This window comes from Bufo bufo, chromosome 4 (assembly GCF_905171765.1).
Source record: "Bufo bufo chromosome 4, aBufBuf1.1, whole genome shotgun sequence".
Classification (NCBI taxonomy): domain Eukaryota; kingdom Metazoa; phylum Chordata; class Amphibia; order Anura; family Bufonidae; genus Bufo; species Bufo bufo.
This window is the reverse complement of record NC_053392.1, coordinates 635,067,648-635,078,260: the sequence shown is the minus strand read 5'-3', so window position 1 is coordinate 635,078,260 and position 10,613 is coordinate 635,067,648. Positions and strand designations below refer to the sequence as shown.

The following is a 10,613-nucleotide window of genomic DNA, read 5'->3' as shown; positions in this document are numbered from 1 at the left end:
TTCTAGTCGACGTGCACAGTTCTTTCCTCTTCTGCTTGTTGTTTTCTTTGCAAGCCAATGCCTGATGGGCGTCACAAAGCTCTGCTAGCAGCCGGGGAGACTTGTGAACGTCTACAGGGGCACAGTGCTACTGGGGATTATGGGAAATGTAGTTTAGGGTGATGTATTCAGGTCACGTGTGACCAGTGCAGCGGCCATGACACGGTACACTAGCAGAAGAGCACAGCGGGAGTTGACTTGGAGAGTCATTGGAAGCTGCAAACCATCAGGGTTACTTATTGTGCAGTATGCAGTGTGGCTAGAGTTTTTGTTTTTTTTTAAGAATTTGGTTAAGCCACTGAAAAACCTGTTTAATGTCTGCAAATAACTAATTAAACATCTTTTTTCCTCTTATAGCATTCACCACAATGCAAACAACATTATGCTTTCTACTCTGTGAATTCTGCAGTTTCAAAAATGTATATCCTTGTAAAACATTTTCCACAAATACTTCCTCAAAATGCCTCTGTGTGAATTCTCTGATGTTCGCAAAGTCTGGATTTAGTGATAAAATATTTTCCACATTCTGAACATGTAAATGGCTTCTCCCCTGTGTGAATTCTCTGATGATACCCAAGTTTGGCTCTAGTAACAAAACATTTCCCACATTCTAAACATGCGTATGGCTTCTCTCCTGTGTGAATTCTTTCATGTATAACAAGTTTCGATTTTTCTATAAAGCCCTTTCCACAAAGTGAACATGAGTAAGGCTTCTCCCCTGTGTGAATTCTCTCATGCGTAACAAGATGGGACTTATGTATAAAACATTTACCACACAGTGAGCATGAAAACGGCTTCTCTCCTGTGTGACTTCGTTCATGTGTAACTAGATTAGATTTTTTTGTAAAACATTTTCCACATTCTGAACATGAATATGGTTTCTCTCCTGTGTGACTTCTTTCATGTGTAACTAGATTAGATTTTTTTGTAAAACATTTCCCACATAGTGAACATGAATACGGCTTCTCACCTGTGTGAATTCTTTCATGTATAATAAGACTTGATTTACCTGTAAAGGATCTCCCACACAGTGAACATGGAAATCGCTTCTCTAATGTGTGATTTCTCTGATGTATAACAAATTTTGATCTATCTGTAAAACATTTCCCACATATTGGACATAAAAAAGGCTGCTCTCCTGTGTGACTTCTCTCGTGTGTAACAAGCTTTGATTTTTCTGCAAAGCATTTCCCACATTCAGAACATAAATATGGCTTCTCTCCTATTTGAATTCTCTTCGGTGTACAAAGATGTGCCTTTTCTGTACAATACTTCCCACATTGTGAACATAAATACAGCTGCTCTTCTGTCTGAATAATCTCATTTTCATCACGTTGGTCTTCATCTTCTACTTTAGTAGAGAACAAGACGCTTCCTTTAGCGTTTTTACTGGGATTTTCTGTTAGGGTTAAACATTGATTTCATGAATGTTCTTAAAATCACAAAGTAGACAAACGTGTAACATTTGTATCAGCCTAGAAACACACATGCAGTGTCAAAAGTGGAGGAGCAGGAACTAGAAGTCCTTCCATTATTACCCCCATTTCTTCAGAATCCACTCCTGGCTTTGGCTCAAACAGACCAAAACCCGGCACCTACGACTTCAGACAAAGGGCACCATTCTGATCAACGCTCAGTGACCACTTTCCAGACATAAATCAATAAAAATAAAAAAGAATATGAAGAAAACCTTATCTGACAATCATAGCTCAGAGTAGAAGAAGAGGCGGCTTCCAGCGGTTTCAGTAATAGTACAAGCCACCCAGATGTGCCACGTTTCGGCAATACCTTAGCCTTCCTCAAGCTACAGCTGAAACGTGGCACATCTGGGTGGCTTGTACTATTACTGGATCCGCTGGAAGCCGCCTCTTCCTCTACACGGACCATATGAATGGGGTTTTGGATGCTGGAGTTGTGCATCTAGCTTCCCAGGACCTGATTCTTTTGCTGGGTGCTGCATTCGTCCCATTAATAATGACTAAACGGACATTGCTGGAGGCTAAATACTCATTCAGCTGAGCATGCATGTGTGGGCCCCGTCAGATACCTCAGCTTATGGCCAACCAAACCTGGTCCTTCTTCCCTCCAGACATTTGCCATGAGCGAGGATTGGGACCTCCTCCCCTTCCCATACACTGATGGTCCACCATTAACCCCACCATGTTATTTCTTTCAAATGCTCTCAGGTGATTTTGTGACTCGTTCTACTTATATTAGAGGTAAATTTAGATGAAATGATTGTGTTTCTCAGAGATACGTTTCTCCAAACTCCTATTGACTCTAAGTCTCTCCTTCTCGTTACTAAATGGCCCTTAGACGCCCCTAACAAGCTCTCACCCTTAGGCCTCTTTCACACCATTTTTTTTTTTTTCCATTTGCGGGCCGTTTTTTGCGTTCCGTATATGGTCTGTATACAGAACCATTCATTTCAATGGTTCCGCAAAAAACAATGGAATGTTCTCCGTATGCATTCCGTTTCCATATTTCCGTTCCGTTGAAAGATAGAACATGTCCTATTATTGCCCGCAAATCACGTTCCGTGGCTTCATTCAAGTCAATGGGTCAGCAAAAAAAAAAACGGAACACATACGGAAATGCATCCGTATCAGTTCCGTTTTTGAGGAACCATCTATTGAAAATTGTATGCCCAGCCCAACTTTTTCTATGTAATTACTGTATACTGTATATGCCATATGGAAAATGGAAACGGAACAACGGATCTGTGAAAAACGGACCGCAAAACACTGAAAAAGCCATACGGTTGTGTGAAACAGGCCTTAATCAGTGGAGCAGCCTCTTCATTTCCTCCCAGTGGCCAGACACGTGGAGAAGCCGTTCGCCCGATGATATAAAATGGCTCAAGGCAAACCTATATCATTGTGTCCGGAAGCATCACCCTAAACCCTAACACGCCCGTAAACGCCGTAGAGATAAAACACGATATAAGTTACCAAACCTCCTACATACGGTTTCCGCTTGTTTTCATCCTTTTCTTGAGAAATTATTTTTCTTTATGAAAATGGATTGGAAAAAGCCTGAGCATAAAAAACAAAAGGTCCCGTCCTTTTTATAGTGTGGGGTAAACACTCTGCTTCCCCGAGAGACCCCCACTAAGTGGAACACTCCTGCACCTACGTTTGTAGCCCCCAAACAAGTCCTGAGTAGGATTCCTCTCTCCTTCGTTAGGTGGGGGTCTGCGCAATAATCCTTTATCCTCTGAAGAGGGTTTCCCCAAGACCCGACCGAGTGTAGAATTATATAAACTGGTGTCAACTCTGTGTGGGATGTGAGGAGGACGAGGAGAGCGAGCTCACGGGACGAGGGCGCTGGATGACACCAAGAGTCTAACTCGTCCTCTCAGAACCAGTGCCCCACCGCACTTCATGAAAAGATCGACAACCTCCGAACAGTCACCTTATAGAATGATCGGCAAATCTCTGACTGGAGCCACATCCACTAGTACAGCGGAACCAAAATAACCATTTATTACTCAGAAATCATTCAAAATAATCAAGGATAAAAAGTAGAAGTTACACTGATTGCTGACGAGCCTACAATTTACCTGTATCGGTAATAGTAGCAGCTATCAGTTATTGTATCAATATACACGATTATATACCGTACACGTTACCGATCCTCACGATTATATACCGTACACGTTACCGATCCTCATGATTATATACCGTACACGTTACCGATCCTCACGATTATATACCGTACACGTTACCGATCCTCACGATTATATACCGTACACGTTACCGATCCTCACGATTATATACTGTACACGTTACCGATCCTCACGATTATATACCGTACACGTTACCGATCCTCACGATTATATACCGTACACATTACTGATCCTCACAATTATATACTGTACACGTTACCGATCCTCACGATTATATACCGTACACGTTACCGATCCTCACGATTATATACCGTACACGTTACCAATCCTCACGATTATATACTGTACACGTTACCGATCCTCACAATTATATACCGTACACGTTACTGATCCTCACGATTATATACTGTACACGTTACTGATCCTCACGATTATATACTGTACACGTTACTGATCCTCACGATTATATACTGTACACGTTACTGATCCTCACGATTATATACTGTACACGTTACCGATCCTCACGATTATATACTGTACACGTTACCGATCCTCACAATTATATACCGTACACGTTACTGATCCTCACGATTATATACTGTACACGTTACCGATCCTCACAATTATATACCGTACACGTTACCAATCCTCACGATTATATACTGTACACGTTACCGATCCTCACAATTATATACCGTACACGTTACTGATCCTCACGATTATATACTGTACACGTTACTGATCCTCACGATTATATACTGTACACGTTACTGATCCTCACGATTATATACTGTACACGTTACTGATCCTCACGATTATATACTGTACACGTTACCGATCCTCACGATTATATACTGTACACATTACCGATCCTCACGATTATATACCGTACACGTTACTGATCCTCATGATTATATACCGTACACGTTACCGATCCTCACGATTATATACTGTACACGTTACCGATCCTCACGATTATATACCGTACACGTTACCGATCCTCATGATTGCATGTAATCCACAAAGCAATAAAAAATATAAATAGTTTTAAAATTAAAAAACTGATGAATTCATGAATCCCACACAGTTATTTCCTGTTACCACAAATATGAACTCATTAATGCTGCTGTTATTGCTGCAGTTTTAGAACATCTCCACGAGATGATTGTAATAAACTCCAGAATCTCCTGATTTTCCTCCTTATACTGAATTCATCACATATAATAAGTATACTGTCTACACCTCACTCTCGGACGCGGAGTCTCGGTAATTATTGATATGTATCCGGTCTCCTATATAGATACAATAGCTGCTGATACTATCGATACAGGTAAATGCTAGGAATTGTCATCAATTAATGGAACTTCTACTTTTTATCCTTCATTATTTTTATGTTTAATTATTTTTGAGTAATAAATAGTTATTTTTATTCATCTATACCAGTGGATATTGTCTGTAAATCTCCAGGCGGCTCCAGTCAGAGGTGGGCCGATCAGTCTGCACATATGTATCAGCCTTAACAATGGCTTGGGCGCCCATAGGAAGATCGGGGGAGCCGTTACAGCAATAGATTTGTAAAATTGGAAAAACCCTCCCAAAAAGGTCACTTTTTAATTGTAGATTTTCAACGTGTCTGCTGTAAATCTTGTTGGCGCACAACTCGGGGGACACTAACCCTTAGTGACATCATTCATTTTAGCATTAAGGACCAATAATAATTTCCCCCTTTGTGTTCCAGCAGTCAAGACTTAATTTTTTTCTTCTAAAATTTTTTATTTGCGGGATGAGTTGTATATTTTTAGGAACCATTTTGGGGTATATAAAGTGTAATAAATAACTTTTATTATAACATTTTTAGGGGGAAAGATAAAAAAAGCAATACATTATTTTGTGAACGACAGTGATATCTTCAGTACAGGGGAAGATATCACTGATAGAAATCAGGATGCAGTGAATGAAGCTAAAAATGAAAGTAAACGCAGGTTTTACCCACCATTATTCCCGGCTCGATTTCTAACAGTGATTTCTCTTCTGTTGCTTGGACTTTATCTGTCATGCTGGTCTTGTATGAAAGCCTGGAATGCTTGTTGCATATTTCTAGCTGCTACCATTTAGGAGATAGCAGCATCTAAAGCAGCCCGAGCTGAGCTCCGCCAGAAGAGTTAAGTACTTTTCCCACAGCCTGAGCTGAGCTCCGCCAGAAGAGTTAAGTACTTTTCCCACAGTCCGAGCTGAGCTCCGCCAGAAGAGTCAAGTACTTTTCCCACAGTCCGAGCTGAGCTCCGCCAGAAGAGTCAAGCACTTTTCCCACAGTCCGAGCTGAGCTCCGCCAGAAGAGTCAAGTACTTTTCCCACAGCCCGAGCTGAGCTCCGCCAGAAGAGTCAAGCACTTTTCCCACAGCCCGAGCTGAGCTCCGCCAGAAGAGTTAAGTACATTTCCCACAGTCCGAGCTGAGCTCCGCCAGAAGAGTCAAGCACTTTTCCCACAGTCCGAGCTGAGTTCGGGCAGAAGAGTCAAGTACTTTTCCCACAGTCTGCAGGGGCAGTATATTGTGCTGCACTGTGGTATCTGGTTCTGCTGGGGCAGTATATTGTGCTGCACTGTGGTATCTGGTTCTGCTGGGGCAGTATATTGTTCTGCACTGTGGTATCTGGTTCTGCTGGAGCAGTATATTGTGCTGCACTGTGGTATCTGGTTCTGCTGGGGCGGTACATTGTGCTGCACTGTGGTATCTGGTTCTGCTGGGGCGGTATATTGTGCTGCACTGTGGTATCTGGTTCTGCTGGGGCAGTATATTGTGCTGCACTGTGGTATCTGGTTCTGCTGGGGCAGTATATTGTGCTGCACTGTGGTATCTGGTTCTGCTGGGGCAGTATATTGTGCTGCACTGTGGTATCTGGTTCTGCTGGGGCAGTATATTGTTCTGCACTGTGGTATCTGGTTCTGCTGGAGCAGTATATTGTGCTGCACTGTGGTATCTGGTTCTGCTGGGGCGGTACATTGTGCTGCACTGTGGTATCTGGTTCTGCTGGGGCGGTATATTGTGCTGCACTGTGGTATCTGGTTCTGCTGGGGCGGTATATTGTGCTGCACTGTGGTATCTGGTTCTGCTGGGGCAGTATATTGTGCTGCACTGTGGTATCTGGTTCTGCTGGGGCAGTATATTGTGCTGCACTGTGGTATCTGGTTCTGCTGGGGCAGTATATTGTGCTGCACTGTGGTATCTGGTTCTGCTGGGGCAGTATATTGTGCTGCACTTTGGTATTTGGTTCTGCTGGGGCGGTATATTGTGCTGCACTGTGGTATCTGGTTCTGCTGGGGGCGGTATATTGTGCTGCACTGTGGTATCTGGTTCTGCTGGGGCGGTATATTGTGCTGCACTGTGGTATCTGGTTCTGCTGGGGCGGTATATTGTGCTGCACTGTGGTATCTGGTTCTGCTGGGGCGGTATATTGTGCTGCACTGTGGTATCTGGTTCTGCTGGGGCGGTATATTGTGCTGCACTGTGGTATCTGGTTCTGCTGGGGCGGTATATTGTGCTGCACTGTGATATCTGGTTCTGCTGGGGCGGTATATTGTACTGCACTGTGGTATCTGGTTCTGCTGGGGCGGTATATTGTGCTGCACTGTGGTATCTGGTTCTGCTGGGGCAGTATACTGTGCTGCACTGTGGTATCTGGTTCTGCTGGGGCGGTATATTGTGCTGCACTGTGGTATCTGGTTCTGCTGGGGCAGTATATTGTGCTGCACTGTAGTATCTGGTTCTGCTGGGGCAGTATATTGTGCTGCACTGTGGTATCTGGTTCTGCTGGGGCGGTATATTGTGCTGCACTGTGGTATCTGGTTCTGCTGGGGCAGTATATTGTGCTGCACTGTGGTATCTGGTTCTGCTGGGGCAGTATATTGTGCTGCACTGTGGTATCTGGTTCTGCTGGGGCAGTATATTGTGCTGCACTGTGGTATCTGGTTCTGCTGGGGCAGTATATTGTGCTGCACTGTGGTATCTGGTTCTGCTGGGGCAGTATATTGTGCTGCACTGTGGTATCTGGTTCTGCTGGGGCGGTATATTGTGCTGCACTGTAGTATCTGGTTCTGCTGGGGCGGTATATTGTGCTGCACTGTGGTATCTGGTTCTGCTGGGGCAGTATATTGTGCTGCACTGTGGTATCTGGTTCTGCTGGGGCGGTATATTGTGCTGCACTGTAGTATCTGGTTCTGCTGGGGCAGTATATTGTGCTGCACTGTGGTATCTGGTTCTGCTGGGGCGGTATATTGTGCTGCGCTGTGGTATCTGGTTCTGCTGGGGCGGTATATTGTGCTGCACTGTAGTATCTGGTTCTGCTGGGGCGGTATATTGTGTTGCACTGTGGTATCTGGTTCTGCTGGGGCGGTATATTGTGCTGCACTGTGGTATCTGGTTCTGCTGGGGCAGTATATTGTGCTGCAGTGTGGTATCTGGTTCTGCTGGGGCGGTATATTGTGCTGCACTGTGGTATCTGGTTCTGCTGGGGCAGTATATTGTGCTGCACTGTGGTATCTGGTTCTGCTGGGGCGGTATATTGTGCTGCACTGTGGTATCTGGTTCTGCTGGGGCGGTATATTGTGCTGCACTGTGGAATCTGGTTCTGCTGGGGCGGTATATTGTGCTGCACTGTGGTATCTGGTTCTGCTGGGGCGGTATATTGTGCTGCACTGTGGTATCTGGTTCTGCTGGGGCGGTATATTGTGCTGCACTGTGGTATCTGGTTCTGCTGGGGCAGTATATTGTGCTGCAGTGTGGTATCTGGTTCTGCTGGGGCGGTATATTGTGCTGCACTGTGGTATCTGGTTCTGCTGGGGCAGTATATTGTGCTGCACTGTGGTATCTGGTTCTGCTGGGGCGGTATATTGTGCTGCACTGTGGTATCTGGTTCTGCTGGGGCGGTATATTGTGCTGCACTGTGGAATCTGGTTCTGCTGGGGCGGTATATTGTGCTGCACTGTGGTATCTGGTTCTGCTGGGGCGGTATATTGTGCTGCACTGTGGTATCTGGTTCTGCTGGGGCGGTATATTGTGCTGCACTGAACAGAGCCGTGGTGATGCCACCATGTACCGCTGGTCAATTCAATGTCTAGGGGTCTGAGGGACAGCGGAGCGCTGTGCCCACCCCCCCCCCCCCCCCATTCTTGCGGTTGGACCCCCATCAGATCCCATATCCCGCGACTGGAGCGGCATCTGCTGTGGAAGGTGATGAGTTATGATTCTGGGAAAACCCCGCAGCTGCTGAGCCAAGTGTCCAGGCTGGACCATGAGAAGATCCTGGAGAGAAGATCCTGGAGAGAATGTGGCGAAACCAACCTCGCCACTGGGTTTTGGAGAGGACTGGCTGCTGGCCTCTTGCCCCTGGATTATGGGCCATTTACTAACTTTTAAACCCCTGAACCGATTCAAGTGAATTTTGGATAGGTTTGTCCCCACGTTATACTGTTTGAATTGATGTAAGTTATATGTATGGCCAATGTAAACTCACAAAGTTGTAACAATTTATAATAAGTGTAACTTGTCAGCTGGGGAGGAATATGCGGGTGTGTTTCTATTGTGCCATTGTCCCATTGTGTGTTTAAATGGTGATGTCTGTTCTGTTGTCCTCACATGTGTATTGGCGATCTCCCTTTGTACTCAGAGATAATTGGATTGCTCCTCGGTTGTCTCCGGGACAGAAAGGAGGAAACCATGATGCATTGTGGGGATATGTTGTATCTGTCCTATGTCACAGTCTTCATTCTGGTCCTCTGGGGGCGTGAACGATTGGTTGCTGTAGTTACATTGTATGTGTTGTAAATTACTGATTGGTTGTATTTCAAACCCCTGTGGGCAGTACTATGTTTGTGGTTTATGAATAAAAGAGGCTGTACGTGAAGTACAGTCAGACCACTGCTTGACCCTCAACACGGAGCCTTGTCTCGTTATTGGGGGGATCCACTGTATGCTGTTAGAAGACCGATTGCTAGGAGTGTAAGCTGATTCCTGTTCGTCTGCTAGCAGCTATTCGTGAGGTTCCAGTTTGGAGTGCTACTTTGTATCCAGTTCGGGAGGTTGGTGTTCTGCAGTAGCTGTGCCTGTCTCTCAGAAAGGGGCACATCGCCTAAACGGATTTTAACCCCTTGTCTGCGGAAACGGTCCGTTACAGAGGACTTCTATGTGCAGTCCTTCCCTCTGCTCCTGTACACACAGGGGTCACTGCCCGGAGCGCTACTTTACTGCAGCTGAAGAAACCTCCTAATCCACCGCCTCCATTCATGATTCCATACCTGTGGTGACATGGACTGGAAGGTCCTCCTCCACCTCACTCTTACACGGGGGATCGCCCATCATCCGCTCTTCTTCATCCTCCACTTTAATATCAGTCAGATCTTCCCCCTGATTTGTCATCTGTAACAATTCAGGACAATACAGCAGACAGGTCCACATAAGAGACCCCCACAATCTATGACCCCCTATATACATGTCTACAGGGCTCAGCTCCATCTACCTGATGGTCCTCTGGGGGCTTCTCCTCTGGACAGTCCTGGGAACACAGAGGACGGGGACATCTCTCGGGGGGATTTCCTTCTGTAGGAAACACACAGGGAGAGATTATTACATGAGATGATGGGAGTAGTATCGAGGCAGCATGTCACCACTTTTACTGGGAATGACTCGGGCCTTGGGGGGCCACCTGATAACAGAGTTGGTTCACCCAGGACATGGTTCCCAGTAGGGCTGCACGATATATCGCAAAAGTAATTGAATCGCGATAATCGGCAAATGCGATTTGGCGATTCGGCTGACCCAAAAAAGGCCGCGATTATATATGAAGGGGCCCCTATTGATAAAAAGTCCTCTGTCCTATTGATAACAGGTCCAGCCTCTGTACTTACTTTCACGATGAATGCACTGCAGCGACGAGCGGGAGCGAGCGAGGC

At 45.4% G+C, this 10,613-nt stretch overlaps 1 protein-coding gene across 1 annotated transcript; it reads right to left on the bottom strand.

The window, feature by feature from the left end:
* Window positions 1–335: 335 nt before the first annotated feature.
* LOC120999869 (gastrula zinc finger protein XlCGF7.1-like) lies at window positions 336–10,020 on the bottom strand. Its single transcript, XM_040430919.1, has 2 exons — window positions 9,960–10,020; window positions 336–1,438 (listed from the first exon to the last, which is right to left on the bottom strand). Exons 1-2 carry the CDS (start codon window positions 10,018–10,020, stop codon window positions 495–497), a joined length of 1,005 nt encoding a protein of 334 aa, XP_040286853.1. The 3' UTR covers window positions 336–494.
* Between the last annotated feature and the right edge of the window lie 593 nt (window positions 10,021–10,613).